Source organism: Peromyscus leucopus, chromosome 2, assembly GCF_004664715.2.
Source record: "Peromyscus leucopus breed LL Stock chromosome 2, UCI_PerLeu_2.1, whole genome shotgun sequence".
NCBI classification, from domain to species: Eukaryota; Metazoa; Chordata; class Mammalia; order Rodentia; family Cricetidae; genus Peromyscus; species Peromyscus leucopus.
The window spans coordinates 29,215,362-29,236,941 of NC_051064.1; the positions used below are offsets into that span (position 1 = coordinate 29,215,362).

At 42.3% G+C, this 21,580-nt stretch overlaps 1 protein-coding gene across 4 annotated transcripts in view; it reads right to left on the bottom strand.

Moving 5' to 3' along the window:
- Positions 1–21,580, bottom strand: part of Rgs20 (regulator of G protein signaling 20) — a 130,648-nt gene that overhangs the window by 16,877 nt on the left and 92,191 nt on the right. For all 4 annotated transcript variants that reach the window (XM_028893660.2, XM_028893655.2, XM_028893657.2 and 1 more), the window contains one exon: positions 914–1,059. In XM_028893660.2, the coding sequence (XP_028749493.1) occupies positions 914–1,059 (146 nt within the window). The remainder of the gene's footprint in view (positions 1–913; positions 1,060–21,580) is intronic.

Here is a 21,580-nt window from a genome sequence, read left to right on the forward strand (position 1 = left end):
CACACTATGTTGATCAGACTAGACTTGAACTCACAGAGATCTGCCTGTCTTTGCATACCACCCCCACCCCAGCACTGGGGTTAAAGGTGTGTGTACAACAGGCTATCAGCTTGCATTTATCTTGATCTTATTGGCAGGAACACATATAGATTACCTATTCTGTGCCACTTCATTTGCTTGTTTCTCATTTGGTTGTTTTATGTCCTGACACTCTTCGTATATTATGGATATGAATTTTTTATTGTATGTGTGTGGGTACCCGTGTGTGTGTGTGTGTGTGTGTGTGTGTGTGTGCATGTGGAGTCCATAGACAACATCAAGTAGCCTTCTTCAGGAGCTACCTACCTTGGGTTTTTGTTTTGGTGTTTTGAGACAAGGTCTCTCATTGGCCAAAGCTAGGCTGACTGGCTGGCCAGTGAGTGTCAAGGGTCCACCTGCCTCAGTCTCCCAGATGCTGGGACACAGGTCTGGGATTACAGCCATCATGCCAAATTTGGGATTTTTCCCCCTGTTCTTTTCTTCCTCCCTTCCTTCCTTCCTTCCTTCCTTCCTTCCTTCCTTCCTTCCTTCCTTCCTTCCTTCCTCCCTCCCTCCCTCTCTCCCTCCCTCTCTCTCTCTTTTAAAAAAAACTTTTTAAAAAGCATATTTCAATTTATATATTTTTCTTTTATATGAACTGGTATTTTGCCTGCATATGTGTCTGAGTGAAAGGGTGTTGGATCCCCTGGAACTGGAGTTACAGACAGTTGTGAGCTGCCATGTGGGTACTGGGAATTGAATCCAGAGGCCTTTGGAAGGGCAGCCTGAGCTACAAACAAGCCAAACCAAATCCTACTTGCCAGTCGTGTCATAAAGAGGCTGTAGTCAAAGGCCCCCTCCCACCAGCACCTTAGTAAAAAGCCCCCAGCCTTACCAAGAACAGCTGCAGCAGCAGCACCAGCAAAAGCAGCAGGCATTGGAGCGGCTACCTGCGCCCTGCTGGCTTGGGATGGAACCCTCCGTCTCGCTCCCGCTGCATGTCTGCTGCATCCGCATCTCAGTCCTCTCGGATCCCACAGGCTGCCAAAGAAAAACAAAAAAACAGTTGTGATTTAAACCCAGGTGTTTGTTTGGCTCATCAAGAAGACACCACATGATAATACCCAGGCCATTTTTGCATACTGGTGAAATGTGTTTGAACTCTGATGAGACCTTATTTAGCAAAGTTAATGGAACATGGTGTAAGTTCCAGGAATAAAATGGAGAACAGGCTTGCCCTTATGTAGCTCACTAAGGGAGGCAAATTAGTATAAAGAGGTCACTGGTAAGTTTTGACCACAGAATCATTTCTGGTCTTCAGATTCCCTCTATACAGAAACACAGCAGAGCAGTTAAAAGAGACAGTACAACCACAGTTGCCCAGGAGTCTGAGCACAGAGATGGATGGATGTAAGCTATGCCAAAAAGATCAGCCACTCAAACCTGGCCCTCTGAAGAACATTTGGAGGAGGTGGCAATGTGTGCCTCAGGTCTACAGCCAGAGCCTTACATGCTGCTAACGTCTTGACTAGCTGAGTGGTGTTTTACAAGAGCCCTAACTCTCCACCAGCAGCATAGCACTAAGAACACTGCTCACATAGGAATTGCTTAGTATTTCCCAGGAAGCCACCAGCCTGAGCCCTGCCCAGTCCTTGGAGGGACAGTGCTCTTGTCCATCTCCAGGGGTTCAAAGCTATCAAACAGATCTGGCCTTCAGCCTGTTTGCTGTTGTTGCAGATTAGAAGATCGAATGACAGAGGTGGGCACACAAGCAGCTAAGAAGAGAAATTGCTACATCCAATTTTGCTTTTGAAAACTTTCAACTCTTGATGGATCTGACTGAAAGCTAAAACCACACACACACACACACACACACACACACACACACACACACACGAACCTTAAATAGGACTTTAGAATTAAGTGCTAGATTTGTTTATTCCTGTTGACTGTGATGTATCCTATGTGCAATTGGATTTATTTATTTACCCATTCATTCATTCATTCATTCATTCAGAAATGAGTTCTTGCTATATTACTCAAGCTGGCCCTGAACTCATGCTCAAATGCTCCTCCTGCCTAAGCCCTATTTATGAAGAACTGCATGGCATCTGGATTTCTTTTAATTAGTCGGGCACATAAGAAGAATTAGCAAATGGCTTCCTGACTCTTTACACTCACAATACCCAGATACTGCTCCACAGCACCTTAGACTGGACTGAGCAGGCCAAGGTTTACAAGCCTGTGTAGTCTTCTTGGTCAGAAGGAAGCAGAGATATTTGCCAAATTCTCTACTATGTTCTATGGGCACCTCGGGAGATGGTTTCAAGACAGAAAGAGTCTCAAATGATCCCAGGAGAGAAACACCAGGCACCAGGTTCTCAGCTCATCTGTGGCATTGCAACAGAAACACAGGCCAACAAGAGTTTATTTCACTTCAGGATACTGAGGTACAAGGAGGAGCCCGCACAATTCCCAAAGATGTTTAGAGCCCAACATCTCCAGATAGCTGTTAGGTTCTAAGAGATTTTGATACAACTTTCAGAGACAACAAGAAGGATCCATTTTTCTCTGGGATGCAGGGCAGGTGTTCAGCACTGGCTAAAGCAGTGGGGAACACTGCTTAAATCAAAACCTATATTGATATGTTCTTATTATAAGCTTTCCTTCCATATTTATTTTCCTATACGTCATCAACAAGAAAATTTGGTGGACTTTCCACTGTGCCCTGGCGGCCTCACCTAAGGGCTGTCAACCGAGCAGCCAGCTAAATCACCCTTAGACTAGCACTAAAGATTTTGAAGGCAGTGCTTGAAGAAACTCCTAGGAAACAACTGCGACTCATTGCTCGTACTCCTGAAGGGCCAGCCCCAACCATAACTGTTTCTAACAGTTGGCACTGGACTGTTTGCAGCCACATGCCTCAGCATAGTTTAGCAGGATCTGAAGCCATTTCCACTGAGGCCAGAGTGGAGCATGTCCCTGGTGGCTGAGCAAAGGGACTGTTGGGGCTGGTGCCAAAGGGACAATGTGATGACTGGTGGAAGCACAGACCTTCACGGGCATGAAAGGTGTGATGAGACCGGCACACTCTCCCTTCAGCAGCCATTTAACCCTGCAGCTCTGCCCACCACGTGAGCCAGGAGGCCTCCCGTGCCATCTCCCCTGTGGCAACAAAAGGCAGTGGTCTCTTCTTGCCTACTTTTGGGAGACTGAAGCTGGGCTGGTAACACAAAGAAGGCAGCAGGGCAGCAGAGACAGAGGAACAGTGGTACTCGGGGCAGAGACACAGGAACACCACCCTGACAAGCAGCAGGTGTGGAGCTGAGCAACCCAGGCTGAGCAGGAGCACTCAAGTGCTGGCTGCACTGGCAGCCTCAACCTGGAGGGAGCTGCAAGACCAGCTGCAGACTGAAGCAGAGGCAGCAAAGGGTGGCAACTGTGGCAGAGATCATAGCAAAAGAAGAGGAGGAGCAGCAGAAGGAGGAGCAGGAGGAGGAAGAGGAGGAGGAGGAGGAAGAAAAGCAGATAGAGGGGAGAAAAGCAGACTAAAGGTTAAAAGGCTGTAAAGAGCCAGAGAAGAAAAAGTACAGTCTGCAGAAGTGAGAAAAGTTCAAGAAATCTGTCAAACTTTTGGAAGTCCCTGAAACCCCAGGCTTGGGTGCTGTCACCCTAACACTTCCAAGAGCTGAGGAATCTTGAGGTGCCAGACCTTCACACATGCTGTAACAAACGAGGGTACTGCCTACTGGTTCTTCTGCCTGTCTGCTACATTGTGGACTGTCAAACATGGAAGGACACAAAGACTACTGAAGCCCAGTACTTCAAGATTTTCCTTGACTACCCCTGATGTCTATCTAGATAAATAAAAGACTCCAGCCAGCTGTTTGAGAATATTGTCTCATTAAAAATAAAAGCTTCAACTCCTCCCCACAGGGGGATGAATTGTTACACATGATGTTCAAGAATGGTGTTTTTTGTTTGTTTTTCAACAGTCACTTTGGCCAGTGTCTTAGTTAGGGTTTCTATTGCTGTGAAGAGACACAATGACCACAGCAACTCTTATAAAGAAAGCATTTAATTGGGTGGCTTGTAGTTTCAGAGGTTCAGTCCATTATTATCTTGACCGGGAGCATGGCAGTATGCAGGCAAACATGGTACTGGAGTAGTAGCTGAGAGTCCTACATCTTGCAAGCAACAGAAAATAGACTGAGATACTGGGTGGTATCCTCAGCATAGAAAACCTCAAAGCCCACCCCACTGTGACACATTTCTTCCAACAAGGCCATACCAACTCCATTAAAGCCACTTCTCCTAACAGTGCCACTCCCCATGAGACTATGGGGGCCAATTACATTCAAACTTCCACAGCCAGTGTGATGACTGTAGCTATTGCCTGGTACAGAGAAGAGGAGATCTTGTTGACTGAGTACAGAGCAACCATGGAGAAAATGGGGCAGGTGGTGACAGAGTGTTGGTGGATGAGGCTGGATGCAAAGAGTACCAACAGCAAGAGAATCTCAGGCAAGGGCAACTTTACCAAAGATCATATTCTCCAGATTATTGAAGGCCATGAGGGAGAAGATGAAAAGGCCAGAGCCTGGTAGGTACCCTGCAAAGATGAGGCACATGTACAGACCAGCTGTCAAATATGTACCTCCATGCTATCGAAAAGTAGCAGGGGCAAGAGACAAGGATTCTGCTAAAAAGATGTCAGTACTGAAAAACATCATGCCCCGCTATGGATCCAATCCATGACTCTAACAGAGAAAGAGATGCCTGAGAGTTTCCAGGTCCTCATACTTTAATATCCACAACATCAGGTCCACCTAATTAGTACAAAAAAACCAATTCATTAAAACCCATTTTATGTATCATCTTAGTTTTCTTTCCACAGGTCTTGCACATTTTTGTAGACCTACTCTTGAATGATTTTCAAACAAGTCATCATTGCTGATACAGTGAACCACTTCTGCTGCATCCCTACCTCTCTGTGTCTTCTTAGTAGTTTTTGGAGTTTAAGAAAATTAACAATACTGTACTGATCCAACTGATCTAATTGCTTTAGATGTCTTTCTGAAGACTCTTAGTTTGCTATATGATCATACCATCTATGAATGATCACACTTGCTTCTCTACCTCCTGATTCTTTTAAAGATATGAACATCTGTCTTATTTCACTGGCTCAGAAGTATAGAAAGTATAAAAATATGGAAATATTGTTGCTCTTTTGACTTCTTCATGATTATTGTGTGTGTCTGTTATATTTTAACTTTGATTTTTATATGTATCTGCCATCATGCTTGTCTGTGCATCATCTGTGCGCCTGGTGCATGAGGAGGCCAGAAGAGGCATTGGATCCCCTGGAACTGGAGTTTCAGATTGTTGTGAGCCACCATATGAGTGCTGAGAATCAAACGCATGTCATCTGGAAGAACAGCAAGTGCTCTTAACCACAGAATCATCTCTCTAGTCCTTCCACGATTTTCTTTAATGAGAATATAAGAATGCTTTCCAGTACATCTGAGAAACTTTTGAAGATACACATTTGAAGATAACTTTACAAGTTAAGCAAGCTTTCTTCTACTTACACAGCAGAAAGTAAGTTGGGTTCCCATCTTATTAGCATGTGCACATATAGATGTTCATTCTGTGCTAGGGCTTTGCACACACTACACATACACTCTATGGTGGAGTTACATCTCTAGTTACAAGTTATGGCATTCTATTCATTTATGCACACTAATTTCTGATAAAACCTGTAAGAATCTTCACTTCATGAACATACATTAGAGAATATCCTAAGATAGGCAAGACCAAATATAACTTTTAACAGTCAAATGTTAAATCCACTAAAAATTTGTTCTCACATATTTTAAAAAAAAACCTGCTTTTTCAGATTTTACTGAATATTTGCATACAGAAAAATGCAAATAGATCTATACTATCACCCTAAACAAACCTCAACTCCATATGGTTCAAACCTCAACATAAAACAGAACACACTAAACCTGATAGTTGAGAAAGTGGGGAATAGCCTTGAACTCATTGACACAGGAGATGACTTCCTGAACAGAACACTGATAGTACAGGCACTAAGAACAACAATCAATAAATGGGACCTCATGAAACTGAAAAGCTTCCATAAGGCAAAGGACACCACTCTTTGAACAAAGTAGCAGCCTACAGAATGGGAAAAGATTTTACAAACTCCACATCTGATAAAGGACTAATATCCAAAATACATAAAGAACTCAAGAAACTAGATATCAAACCCAAATAATCCAATTTAAAGATGGGGTATGGATCTAAACAGAGAATTCTCAATAGAAGAAACTCAAATGGCTGAGAAACACTTAAAGAAATGTTCAACATCTTTAGACATCAAAGAAATGCAAATTAATTTTTTTTTGTTGTTTTGTTTTTTTTGAGACAGGGTTTCTCTGTGTAGTTTTGGTGCCTGTCCTGGATCTCACTCTGTAGACCAGGCTGGCCTCGAACTCACAGAGATCCGCCTGGCTCTGCCTACTGAGTGCTAGGATTAAAGGCATGTGCCACCACCGCCAGGGCGAGCAATACAAATCAATACAACTTTGAGATTCCATCTTACACCTGTTAGAATGGCTAAAATCAATAGCATAAGTGATGGTTCATGCTGGTGAGAATTTGGAATAAGGAGAACACTCCTCCACTACTGGTGAAAGTGCAAACTTGTACACACTGTGAAATAAATAAGGCAGTTCCTTGGGAAGTTGGGAATCTATCTACCTCAAGATCCAGTTATATCACTCTTGTGCATATATCCAGAGGTTGCTTCACCCTACCACAGGAACCCTTGCTCAATCATATTCATTGCTCTTTTATCCATTATAGGCAGAAACTGGAAACAACCTAAATGCCCCTCAACAGAAGAATAGATAAAGAAAATGAAGTACATTTACACAAGGGAGTACTGTAGCTAGAGAAAACTCAAGCTACAAAAGGTGCCCAACAGGTTGGCAAGAGTTTCTACCTAAAACCTGAAAAAAAATTTTTAAAACGGAGCTAAAAACAGTTTCCTAGTTGTCTCTCTCAAGTTGGCAGGTTCCTGGCATGTGCATTTGACCAGCAGTATGGCGGGAATGAGGCGTGTACAAGTGGCACATTACTTTGTGTGGTAGAGTTAGTCTTTGCTAGTTAAAAAAAAAAAAGAGGTTTCTGGGCTACATGCTGCTTTGATAGAAGCATAGAACTACTGTTTCTAAGAGTTGATGGCTCCCAGAGCTGGCAGTGGCCCAGAGTTGGTGGTAAATGTACCACTGCCATGTTGGGAAGCTGAGGTGGGTGGAGCCATCAGCCAAAGCTGCTAATTCAGCCCCAGTAATGCTGCAGTTTAAAACAATAGATTCACAATAAGACATATTCAGATGGAACAAGATTTTAAATGTTTTACAATGTGTGTAAAAATGTATGTAGGCTTCAAAGATATATATATATATATATATATATATATATATGTACATATATATATGTATGTATGTATGTATGTATGTATTCAGTTATATAAAGAAATACATAGTTTTAAAAAATAAGCCATGTAAAGATGGATATAACACAGAGAATCTCGATTGTGTTGTCTTTGGGATTTTTTTTTTTTTTTTGGTTTTTTGAGACAGGGTTTCTCTGTGTAGCTTTGCGCCTTTCCTGGAACTCACAGAGATCCGCCTGCCTCTGCCTCCCGAGTGCTGGGATTAAAGGCGTGTGCCACCACCGCCCGGCCATCTTTGGGATTTTTAACTGCAGAAACACATTTGATTGTAAAAGCTGTCGAGTTAAGCAAATTTGTATATTTTAAAGGTACCTTGACTTCAAAATTTGGATCTAAGGATATGTTGCTTTGGAAAGGAGGCTCTACTTCTGTTTCCATAGAAAGCCAGAGGCTATGGATTTGTTCCAGATTAAGATACATCAGGTTTGACCTGCCAAGACCGCCCCCCCCCCAAAGGTCTCCAATGACACCATGGCCCAGATGATCCAACATACAGAACGGTTTCAAGGCAACTGGCTCAGACAATACAGCCTCACAGATTACCCCATAAGCCTAAAATTTTCTTTGTGTCCCCATAAGATACAGCGCCACCCTTCAGCAGGAAGTAGTAAAAGAAGCTATACCCAAATTCCCAAATATACCAATCTGGTTTTGGAGATGGAATTGGCTCACTCCTTCTCTAAACCCAAGCATATTACTAAAAGAAAAGGTTAAGAGATTCTTGTGTCCCATATCAGATGAGCCCTCTGGTATGGAATAGAGAAAAACCAATATTTTTATTTAAAACAGGTTGAATATAAAGAAAAGGGGAGACTGGGTGGTGGTGGCGCACACCTTTAATCCCAGCACTCGGGAGTCAGAGCCAGGTGGATCTCTGTGAGTTCGAGGCCAGCCTGGGCTACCAAGTGAGTCCCAGGAAAGGTGCAAAGCTATACAGAGAAACCCTATCTCGAAAAACCAAAAAAAAAAAAAAAAAAAAAAAAAAGAAAAAAAGAAAAGAAAAAAAAAGAAAAGGGGATATGGATACGGTAGGATGAAGGGGTAGATTATTAAATCTACTTTTAAAGAGCAACTTGTTTGAAATGTTTTACATTGCTATGGATTTTAGTCTATTGATACAAGTTTAACTTAATTTTGTTATACTGTATATATATTTCTATTCTCGTTTGAGGTATTATATTTATGTAACTCGTTTAGGTTGTAATAGATAATTTAAAAATACAGATTAATAATTAGTCTTCCATGATAGCCAAACTTGTAGCCAAGTTAGTTAAGCTTTCTAGGTATACATAGATATATTTCAGATACATAGGTAATCTTCAAACACTTCAAAGATCTACAGAATATGGCATTTAAAATTTTTTTTAAAAATTTAGACTTTCTGGACAATGAGGCATGTCTGCTCCTGGCAGCACCAATTTACTTCAGAGAGGAGGATGGGCATCAAAGACACTCCATATGGAGTTTATCTTCACCTTGGCAAAAATAGCCATTTGGACATGAAACTGTTCTTGCCTGGACTGCTTGATCAACTGGATATGCAGGACCCATAGGAAGGTGACCACTGAACTTTGCTTGGCGAAATGGTCCTTCAGGTTCCTGCTTCGCAGAGGAAACTGCCAGACATTCTAGAGGATATAGAGAAAAATGACTGAGAGACTCTAGGCCTGTGGGCTGAAAACAGATGCCCCAGCTTTACAAAGAAACATTAGGTGACTGTACAGGCTGCCAGCTGTCTCTGTCTACCCTGCAAGACTCCCGAAAGTTGCTTGTGTCCTTCTCCCATTTCTCAGGTAATATTATATCCTTCTGAGGTCTTTGATGTAGCTAAAGACTAGATAGTTATAAATTTCTTCAGTTATGATAAAAGATAAGTTAGATATGAAACCTTAGACTCACAAATATAGGATAGATAGGATATCTTCTTTAATTTTGCCAAATACAAATAGACTAGATATTATAAATAGACTAGATATTTTAACTGTAATCCTTGCTTGATAATTGTTTTGTTATATGTAATTTTACTATGTGAAAGTTAAAACCTTCCTTTAAAAAAAAAAAGGAAAGGGGAAGTGCTGTGGATATTGCTCTGTATAAATAAAATGCTGATTGGCCAGTATCGGCAGGAAGTATAGGCGGAACAAGCAGAGAAGAGAATCCTGGGAAGTGGAAGGCTGAGGCAGAGAGACGTAGCCTCCATGAGAGGATGTTAAGATACTGGTAAGCCACAAGCTACGTGGCAACTTATACATTAATAGAAATGGGTTAATTTAAGATACAAGAACAGTTAACAAGAAGCCTGCCACAGCCATACAGTTTATAAGTAATATAAGTCTCTGTGTGCTTACTTGGTTGGGTCTGAGTGGCTGTGGGACTGGTGGGTGAGAGATTTGTCCAGACTGTGGGCCAGGCAGGACCAGAAAAACTCTAGCTACAGAGTACTACTCAGTTGTTAAAAAAAAAATGACATCATGAAATGTGCAGACAAACGGATGAAACTAGAAAAAAAAAATCATCCTGAGTGAGGTAACCCAGACCCAGAAAGATAAGTATGGTATGTATTCACTTACATGTGGATATTAGCCTTTAAGTATATGGTAAGCAACCTACAATTAGTAGACTCAGAGCTCAGGGAACCCTATGGAAGAAGAGATGGAAACAGTATTAAGACCCAGAGAGGAAGGAGGATACCAGGAAAACACAGCCCTCTGAAGCAACCATATTTATAGAGATCAGATTTGATTGAGGAAGAGCCCCCTGAAAATCCTGGCTACATACATAAAGAAATAAACCTAAAAAAAAACCACCCCCAAACTACAAGACATGAAACGTATATATTACTTGCTCTAAAATAAAACAAAAAAATATTTAACTGATGTGTACAGACCACACATTCCATACTTGTGTTAATACAAATATATATGTTACCTTTGAAAGTTTATGTATTTTTAGAACAAGGGTGGGGGGCAAATACCAATGAAAATGAATGGTGCAGATGATCCAGAATCTCAAAATACCTCTGCTGTAGTTTTCTCAAGAGTTCTGCATCCAGAACAGCTTCATGGCTGCTGACTGAGATGGCCCAGCCTCTCAGACTACTCCAGCCAGGACTTGACCATAATCCTTAATTTTCCTAGGGTCCCCCAAAGGTGCCAGTGCCTCCACATAGCAGAAAGCAGTCTAGAGAAAACAATGCCCACATTTCCAAGAGATGGGTCATGGATATTTGTCATCATTTAAATTAAGTCTCTTGGGGGTGTTGAGCAAGGCTGAGGGGTGGGGGGGGGAGTAACAACTTTCCACCAAAGCTGGAGGAGATCACTACATTTCTGTAGGGGTTTCCCTTTTAGCAGAGTGAAGTGGAAAAAGCAACATATTTGGCTGGAGGGAAGAAGAAGCAGAGCTCTGCTGGGAAGCCCTCTTAAGGGGGCAGGCAGAGCAACGCTCAGCTGTAAGGGCTTTCTCTAGGAGAGGAGCAGTATTGCTACATCCTGCAGGGAGACCATCACCCACCACACCCCAGCGTGAGGTATTGCCTGGCTTCCCAACAAGCCAGGATACCTTTCCCTCCAGAGCTGTAACACTGGCAACCTTCACCACTACATGGTACTGGAACATACTCTGCGGGCTACCAAAGAAGAAAGGTAAACACTAACCTAGCCATAAACTCTTCAATCTACAAGAGTAACCTGCCTCCAAGATACCTGGTGCAATAGGTGGCAGAAATTTTGTGGGAGTAATCAAACGGTATTTGATTTGAGTTAAGGCCCACTCCATGAAATGGAACCCATAACCAACACTGTTTGGTAGTCAAGAGCCTGAAACCATATAGGCCAGAGACCTAGGGTAAAATCATATACTATTGTTTTACTAAATAATGTAGTAATAAAATGATGCCTAACAACACTCACAGGTCAGTGATTTGCTCACCCATCACCAGAGAAGCATCCTGCTGCAGCAGATGGGATCAAATACAGAAAAGACAGTCGGACAAAATGCAGAGAGTAAGAGACCTTGGGACACTGAGCCCTAAAAGGAATGTCTTCATCAAATCCCTCCCTTCAGGCTTAGGGAACCTGGTGGAAGGAGAGGCAGAAAGAGTGTAAGGGCCACAGGGCATAGAGGACATCAAGGAAACAAGTCTCTAAATCAACATGACCACATATGTGAAGACACTGAGACTGAAGCAGTTTGCCAAGGTCCTGCAAGGGTATACACTAGATTGGTGTCCTAGAGCTGAAAGGAGAAGTGGACGCAAGCCCCCATCCCTAACCCAGAAACAATATCCAATTCATAGCCACTTACAAATGAAAAATTAGTTTTCTCCAAGAGAGTCTCACTGAGGGAACAAACTATGCTTAAGGGTGGATCCCAGGCCCAGCAGTAGATGGCCAACACAAAATGTGCTGAACAGCATCTTGGGAGGTTTTGTGTCTCATAATGCTAAATCAGGGCATTTTTTATTTGTTTGTTTGTTTGTTTTCTACCTTACAGGTCCTCTGTATACATTATAACTTACAGTTTTGGGTTTTTATAGGCACCCTGGGTGTGCAAATATGTGTGTCTCTGCATCTATAAGCATTTCTTATGCTTTTTCTTTGGCTCTTTTTCTTGTTTGGCTGTGTAAGCATATTCCAATTTGTTTGTTTTTAATTTATCTTATTTTATTATTATTCCTTAGATGTCTGTTTATTTTCTAACAAGAAACAGAAAAGGTGATCTGGATGGTAGGGGAGATTAGGGAAAATAGGGAGAAGTAGTGGGGGGGACTGTAATTATAATATATGGCATAAAAAATAATCCATTTTCTTTTTCTCTTTTTGGGTTTTTCAAGACAGTGTTTCTCTGTATAGCCCTCGCTGTCCTAGAACTCATTTTGCAGACCATGTTTCTCTCTAGCCTGCCTCTGTATCCTGAGTGTTGGGAGGCATTAAAAATGTATACCACAATGCTCAATTTGGAAAAAAAAAATCTATTAAAAAGACAAATATGAAGTGGTATAGGGAAGAGTTTTTATTTTTTGAATCATAGATTCTCACTGGTCCAGCCTGACCTTGAACACTTGATCCTTCTGTCTTAGCTTCCTGGGTGCTTGAATCATATACTCAGTTAAGAGTTGTATATTTAGTGTCAATAATTTTGATAAAAAATGAATATTTTAAATGTGTTAGTAATGATATGAAGTTTAATAGTGTGTATTAAGTTTTACATACCCATAAGGTTTAACAATGTGGTATAGGAGTATGTCTTAACATAGTTGTCTGGGGTACTTCTTGTTGTTTTTAATGATTATGATTTACTGTCTTAGTCACTGCTCTATTTCTGTGAAGAGACACCATAACCAAGACAATTCTTATAAAAGAAAGCATTGAATGGAGGCTTGCTTACAGTTTCAGAGGTTAGTCCTTTATCATTATGGTGGGGAGCGTGGTGGCACACAGGAGACATGGTGCTGGAGAAGCGCAGTGGTGTTTGCTCTGCTCCTGACTTAGGGCTACAGGGCCTGAAGGAAGCAGTGCTTCCTGCCATTGTCTGTGACCTCTTAGAAGGAAAGGGGGAAGGGTCACATGCCCCTTCTCCCTGCTCCTGCCAGTCAGGTGGATTCGCTCTTGGTCAGATCAGAGGATGGCTTCAGCTGTCCACTCCATTCTGTATTTGTGAGTGTATTTCCTCAATTTATATCTTAATAAATTCCTATTACCCATTTAATAGACTCACGTGGATTGATCTTAATAGAGAAGTAGCTGTTGGATCCACAGACAATAGAAAGAGAGAGACACTAGGCCTGGTATGGGCTTTTGAAACCTCAATGCCAACAAGGCCACACCTCCCAATCCTTCTAATCCTTTCAAAGAGTGCTATTCTCTAATGAATAAACACTCAAATATATGAGCCTATGTGATGGCGGCAGGGCATTCTTATTCAAACCACCACATTAAGCAAACTAACTTCATATGATTTATATTTGGCTTCATGATATCTGCAAGAACGATTCTTTCTTAGTCAGAAACAGAGCTACTTGCCACTAGTATTCCATTTTTCTTTCACTGTGTGTCTGGTGTCATCTTGATGAGTACTGGAAAGACACTGCATATCACAAGCAGCATCCTTTATGTACTGGACAACATGCCTAAGAGTCCAGAGTCTGAGTAGTTGGGTGAGTGTGACACTATGTTAACCATCCCAGATGCTCTGCTGATAATTATGGCATTTCACAATGGCAGAGGGCACGAGGTCTGTGTGCTCACAGATAGCACTAGGGGAACCAGGAAATCAAACTCAGGCTTGTTTCTCAGCAGAAGGGCTCTAAACCAGATGCCACCAGGAAAGCTGGGATTGGATGTAGTTAATAATCTGGTGATCTAGAGCCAGGACTCACCCAAATTCCCTAGACTCCAGAGCACTGTTTCTCAGTCGATAGAATTCATTCTTATGGAAGAGGCCTCACCTCAGGTACTTTGCAAAAGTGTTTTGATGTATTCATACCTTAAACATTTTTATGATAATTGTCATGAGGAAAAAACATTTTCCACAATTTTTCCAAAGTTGTACAGTGCTTAAATGTGTAAAAGATAAACTGCTGGGGCAGGACTCCAGAAGTTTGAACTGGTACCTGCTAACTAAGTCATGTTAAACCAGACTTCCTTTTTGCCCCACCTGGATTGTTTCTCTGCCAGCCAGCCATATTGTCTGCAGGGAACCCCATAAAACCTGCCTGAGGAAATGGGACCAAGACTGATAGTGTCTTAGTATTTCAGATCTCAATAAGAGATAATCTAAGGCTAACAAAGTCAGAAAATTTCTAGCAACCTGACAAAAAAGTTTAAGGGGATCTTTCAGAAGTTCATCTAAATGCCAGGGCAAACTCTTTCTTTCTTTTTTTTTTTCTGAGACTGGGTTTCTCTGTGTAGTTTTGGTGCCTGCCCTGGATCTTGCTCTGTAGACCAGGCTGGCTTCAAACTCACAGAGTTCTACTTGGCTCTGCCTCCCGAGGGCTGGGATTAAAGGTGTGTGCCACTGCCGCCCAGCACCACGGCAAACTTTTAATTTAAAAATTTATTTTATTTATTTTGTGTATGTGTGGTGGTGTGTATGGCATATGTATGCACGCGCGTGCACGTGTGTGTGTGTGTGTGTGTGTGTGTGTGTGTATGTGTGTTATGTGTGATGTGTAGAGGTGTATATGGTGTATGTGTGTATGATGTGTGTAGTGTGTGTGTGTATGTGTGGTATGTGTGATGTGGTATGTATGGTGTGTGTGTAGTGTGTGTGTGTGTATGTGTGGTATGTGTGATGTGGTATGTATGGTGTGTGTGTGTGTAGTGTGTGTGTGTATGTGTGGTATGTGTGATGTGGTATGTATGGTGTATGTGTAGTGTGTGGGGCAGGGACAAGTGCCTTTACCTGCTTAGCCACCTCAATGGTTCACTCTCAGACTTGATTGCATTCTTTTATTAATTTGAATTAAAAGTAGTATCACTAGTCAGAAAAATATTCAGCTATAATTAGCTCAGTGAAGTTATTTTGAATTTTCTGGTGGCTTTAAACTGAATGACTTCATTTCATTATCAGCTGTTTATTTTCATTATAGCTATTATAGTTTCCAATTTTTGAAAATAGCCATTATCGAATCACACAATGAGACTATATCAATATAATAAAAATAAAGTTTTATGGAGGGAAATAGATCTCTTGTCTTTCATGGCCCAAGACACAAGTTCTTGTTTCGTAAGAATATAGAATTATAGATGAGGTCCAGGTATAGGAAAACAGAAGCCAGTCAGCTGGAAGCAGTTTTTCCGGGAGTAACAATGCCCCTATTCCTATTCACTTGCTTTTTATAATAAGCAAAAACTCTGGAATGTTAGGATCCTGTACATGCGTAGCTCGGGGTCTTGCATCTTGTGTCATCAGTGGGCACTGGCAACTACATACCTGCCACGTGGTCACACAATCCCTGCCTTAAAAAGCCAGATGCAGACCCCCACCCTCTCTCTCTGTTCCCCATTCTTTCTCTGCTCCCCACTTCCCTCCCCCACCAGGTCTGGCTCTCCTCTTCCTCCCCCCCCTTTCCCTCCTAATAAAGCTCTAAAACTAACACTGGGTTCTGTTGTGACCGTGACCTTTCCACGAGGTAACCAGCACCACCACCAGTGCGTTTATCATAACCATCACTGGGGAATCTAATCAAGCTGAGTTCCTTACTCTGATCACCCATTTTCCTTCCAGCCAAAAATCTAGACATAGGCTGAGTTCAAATACAAGGGAAATGTATCTCTAAGCCAGAGAGGCAATGGAAATGTCAATCATTGCCTGGAATAGCAGTGGGCTGGCCTCCTTGGGTTTTAGCCCAAGTAAGAGGTATGGATAATGTTGCTCTAGAAGGCAACCGAAATTAAAGTCTGGAGCTGGATTCACTGTTTCTAAATGCAAAGTGCAGTTAGGAGTGTAGTCCATTCTGTGGAGTGTTTAGTTAAAACGCAAGAAGTCCGAGAACAATTCAGTTCTCAGTACCAAGTAAAATCCAGGCATGGTGGGGTACCTGTTATCACCAACACCGTGAAGGCAGGAAGATTAGAAGTTCAGGGGGTCCAGTGCCAGTCTGGGCTACATGAGACCCTGCTTCAAACAACAACAACAACAACAACAACAACAACAACAACAACAGGCAGCAAGGAAGGATTGGTCTGAGACAGGAAGGAAGGGTGATGGCACTTACATTCCAAGAGATAAAGGTGCATTTGTACTACATACTATAAGAAGTTATCTGGACATTCACATTGTAAACAGCTTGGTACACATTGTTGATGTCCCGTCCATTCTGACTTAACCTTTGACCTAGGCTGCATTTGGGGAGGAATGGGTGTAAGAACCCCACAGCACAGAAACTGTCAGAAGTGAAGGGACAGACACAAATCACCCCACTGTCACCCTCAGCAGCCTGAGGAGTTCCAATAGAGGTTTATGGACCCCAACTCAGACCAAATCCTGATTAATTGCTTCAATGTTGAAATAATAACAGGAATAGTCAGTTTATGAAGCAGAGATTTTTAAAAATATTTTAATATAGGCTTCAATGTAAGGATTAAGAGAAAGAAGACATTCTCAGAACAGTAAGACACAGAGAGTATGAGTGTGGGTTTCTCAAAGAATGACTTGCAGAAAATGTGAATGACTGTATTCAAGTGTGGGTGTGAGCTTCTCAGGGAAGAAATCAATTCATCTTAGCATCAGCCATGTACACCATTTTGATGACTCTCAAGTTCCATCTCATGAGGTTGCTAGGAAACTCCACCACCCCCTTCCCTTTTCTCATTTAATAAGTGTGATGGCTCTTGGAGATGCTTAGAGAGAATCATAATCAGATAAAGTGAAGCTATGAGTTGCTGGGCCTGCAGAGGGGTTAGTATATGCCCTCTGCCCATAACAGGTTACAGGTGAGATTCCTGGAGACCTGAAGCTGTTGGTAACTGTACCTCAGGAATTCCTGCTCTGCAGCTGGCAAAGGCATCACCTGGATTCCAGGGCCAGGAGGCTCCTTTTCCTTCCTCTGTTCCCTAAATTTCCCCTCTGAAATTTTGATCCTTTAGGGTGCGAAGGCAGAACCAGGGATCTCAGAGACAAGGCTGACCACTTGACCAGAGAACAGCAACACTGAGTGGCTGCCTTGGCCCAGTTCCTGTAAGTGTTCCAGATGAGCAAAGGGGAAAGCCAGATTTTTTTTTCCCCTGGGATGATAATTCTCTTTTCCCAGATTGCCAACTCTCTGAATACTTTATGGCTTAATGATTTAATTGCTGTTTCTGCTCATCGATGTTTGAGGTGACGGACAGCATAAACTCTGCCATTCCAGCTACAGAATCTTCTCTTATGTATGGACAAAGCTCACTGGAAACAACCATGGCTCTACTGCCCCTACATGTGAGATTGTGGAAAGCTATAGGATGAGCTGGAGTTGCTGTTTCGGAGACCAAATCATCCATACCCCAGTATTTTCTGGGTCGGAACTCTGAACTGCGCTTTGTTACCTTGCTGGCAGGAGTAAGATATTCTGAAGAGACACATGTGTCCCTTCCTTTGGCTATCAGACTATAGAGACAACGCAGCCAGTGGAATTAGAATTTCCACAAATTTCTCCTGTACTGGGAGAAGGAAAAGGCCTGGGGGTCAAGATGCCTGGCAGAGAAGGAGAGCTTGTCTCCAGGAGGACATTCCACACATTGCAGGTGACTTGTCAGCCTACCTTGCTGGAGAGTCGGGAACCTAGACAGTGATGGTGATAGTGTGCCTTGAGCAGGACTTGGGGAGCAAAGTTAGACAGATCCCTGACAGGCAGAGAGATCAGGAGAGGGGACACAGCTAGGCAGCAAAATGTCAAATGTCTGGCTTCTTCCTCACCCTCCTCACTGAGACAGCTTAAAACAAAGCCTGGCAGCCTGTTTCTCCTTCCACTGGGGCCTGTTTGCTGATTAGGACATGTTTACCCCAAATCAAAGGCCTATCACCCTCCCTTTGTTCAAACTGACAAATGCTAAATTAGGGGAGGGAGACCACTCAAAGATTCTTTGGTCCCCCAGCACCCCACGGAGAGACTAGGCTCAGTCTCCAGGGCCCACCTCTGCATTGCAGTCTTCTGTTTGTGTGTCCACCCCTCCTTAGTCTGTAATTAGCCAAAGCCCCGTCATTGGCTGACTATCTACTGCTGGCATAAGGTCCGAGATTCCCCCGCTGCTGCCTCTCATACTCAAGATTTCCCTGCCTTTTAATTCTTTGACTGGCAGGAAAAGAGAACCCATCAAGACCCCTATATGGTAACAGTACTGTTTAGCTATGTGGACCTCTTGTATCTATTTAAACCTAAACCTAATGTTTGTATACCAAAATGGACTTTGGGGGGTTCACCAGACCTCTTGGTTCCTCCTCCCAAAGTACCCACATCAAATAAACCTCCGTCTTATGATCTTTACTGTTACTCTGTCTCTTTAACTGGCCTATTCAGGCTGCATAGTTGAATCTGGCTTATTAAGGCTGTCAGGTCCCAGGATCTGACCCTAACAGCTCCCATAACATCACCAGGCTCTCAATGGGATGCTCTTATGTACAGTGCAGGAAATGTTAAACCAGTGCAACACTGGCAGATGGAAAACCACCATCAGCAAAGAAACAGAGTGAGAAGAGCTAATTCACAGAAATGAACCTGCAACTCAAAAGTGCAAAGCACATAAAAATTGCCAGTTAGAACTGCCCAGTCCACTCCCTTGGGCTTGTGTCCATCCTTCTCTGTGTTTTGGAGCCCAGATTCCCTGGAAAGACCTGACGACTGTCCATATGGAGGTGGACACTCAGGCAATTTTGCAGCTCTAAAGTCAGACACTAGTCTGTACCCAACTTTTAGGTGTTGGTGGCTGCCATGAACCAAAGCCATGAGAATCCCAAGGCCAGGAGGGTCCACAACAAGGGATGTTTCAGCAAGTGGAATACAAGATAAAGATCTGAAGGAAAAGGACCTTCATTTGGTTTCTCGTCAGGATTCTGACCTGATAAAAGGATACATGCCAAAAGAATACCCGAGAAGCTCAAAACTATACCCCAAGTCCTCAGAAACCCAATGAATGTGATAGCAAGAATACAAATAATTTGCTTTCTCAAAAACCCACTGAAAAATGAGGTTATTATTAGGGCAAATTAAGAGAGAAAATCTGGAACCAAATGCTGAACTGGATAAAAAAAGAAAGAAAGAAAGGTATTTCTTACTGTGCAAGGAGAAAGAATGTGTAGTTCACCAGTACAATTTCTACTAGACTTACTTCAGACAAATGGGAAGAAATAGGAATTTCGGGGCTTGTTATGTAATGATGTTTTAGATACTTGGAAGGATGGAAATTTAAGAAGTCTGTTGTGAACATTTTTCTTTTCTCCTGAATTTTCATCTTTAGAATAATATATTTTCAGAAGTAATAAAGATTATATTCATGAAATTTTTATAAATATAGATATGATTAGAGGGGTTTTTTTGACAACTTTGTTTATGGAACCAAATGTAAAATGTGAATAAAGGTGATGTCTGTGATTTTTTGTTTCCTTTTTTAAACAGAATTGTTGTTACGAACTGTTGACCCAGTCACACACACCTTTAATTCCAGCACTCAGGAGGCAGAGTTAAGCAAAGCTCTATGAGTTCCAGGCTAGCCAGGGCTGTAGAGTGAGATCCTGCATCAAAAACAAACAAACAAACAACAAAAAATCATTGCTCTCCCCCACAAAATCCCAAATTATGAGATAAATATGTGACTTATTAAAAAAAGAAAGAAAAATAAATCCCCAACTAGAGGCCAGGAGCAGTGGGCACACCTGTAATCCCAACACATAGAAGGCAGAGGCAGAAAGATTCAAAGTCCTAGGCCAACCTGAGCTACAAAGGTAGAGCCTGTCTCAAATAAACACATAAACAAACAAACAAATAAATAAAAATATTGTGGTAGTTTGAATGTAATTGGCCCCCATAAGCTCACAGAGAGTGGCACTATTAGAGATGTCGCCTTGTTTAAGTAGGTGTGGTCTTTTTGAAGGAAGTGCATAGCTGTGGGGGCGGGCTTTTAGGTCTCCTAAGCCCAAGTTACTGCCCATTGTCTGAGTTCACTTCCTGTAGCCTGAACAAGATGTGGAACTCTTAGCTACCTCTCCAGCACCATGTCTGCCTGCACATTGCCATGTCTCACCACAATGATAATTGATTGAACCTCTGAACTGTAAGACACTCAACTAAATGTTTTCCTTTATAAGAGTCGCTATGGTCATGGTGTCTCTTCACAGCAACAGAAACCCTAACCGAGAAAGAAGTTAGGACCAGGGACTGGGATATTGCTGTGATAGGCCAGATCATATTTTTGTTTGGAGTAATACGGACCTTGGGAGTTTGGATTAGAAAGCAGTTGAACTCTTTAAGTGCTGTTTAATGGGTATTCTGGTAGGAACATGGAAGACAGATAGTGCTGTTGAATGTGATTTGAACTGTGGGGGCCTGGCTTAAGAGGTTTCAGAGAAGAAGAATGTCAGTATGTGGTCTAGAGATTGTTCCTGTGATATTTGGTGAAGAATGTGGCAGCTTTTTACCTTTGTCCGAAAAGTCTGCCTGGGGCTAAAGTGCAGAATTTAGATTAATTCCTTTCAAAGAGGAAATCTCAAAACAGCTTAGTATAGACTCTGTCATGTGGTTATTAGTGTTAACTCTGATAAAGATTTATAATGAAGAGGAGCAAGGAGATAAACAGATTAAGAAATGGAATAAAGTGAGAGATGACCTCAGGGCAAGATCCTACCTAGCTAACTTTTCAACTTGTGCAAAGGAATTAAAGAAATGTTTAGAGTCTGGTCTGGTGGTATACACCTTTAATCCCAGCATTTGAAAGGCAGAGGCTGGGGGAATCTCTGAGTTTGGGGCCAGCCTGATCTACATATACAGTTTCAGGACAGCCAAGCTTAGGCAGTGAAGGTAACCATTGAAAATAGGAAGCTGGTGAAGATGTAATTGAACAAGGGGTCCACGTTCCAGCCCCAGCAAGCAGCATAACTTGGCAGCTTTGGCTACACGGTTCTGGCTTTAGAGTCAAGGATAGAAGAAAGGCCTTCTGAAACATTCCTCCACTACTAAGGAAAGCCAGGCATGTGTCAGGGGTATCTCTGAATGGAGGCCTAGATAGGCCATTGCACAAAGCTGTGAAGGTGAAGCCTGTATTGCCTTGGAGACCCCAAGATGATGGAGATGCCAGAGCCATGAGATGCCTGCCAAGGAAAGCTGCTAACAGGGAGTAGAATCAACCCAAAAGAAAGAAGTGTTTCATCAACAAAGATGAAAAGAATTGGAGATCTGAAGAGCATCTTGAAATCAGACACGGAGATACAGAGTTTGGAGTTTGCCCAGCTGGTTTTTGGTCTTGCTTTGGTCTAGCATTTCCTCACTATCCTCCCTTTCCTACATTTTGGAATGATATTGTATATCCTGTGCAATTGTATGTTGGAAGTATGTGATCTGCT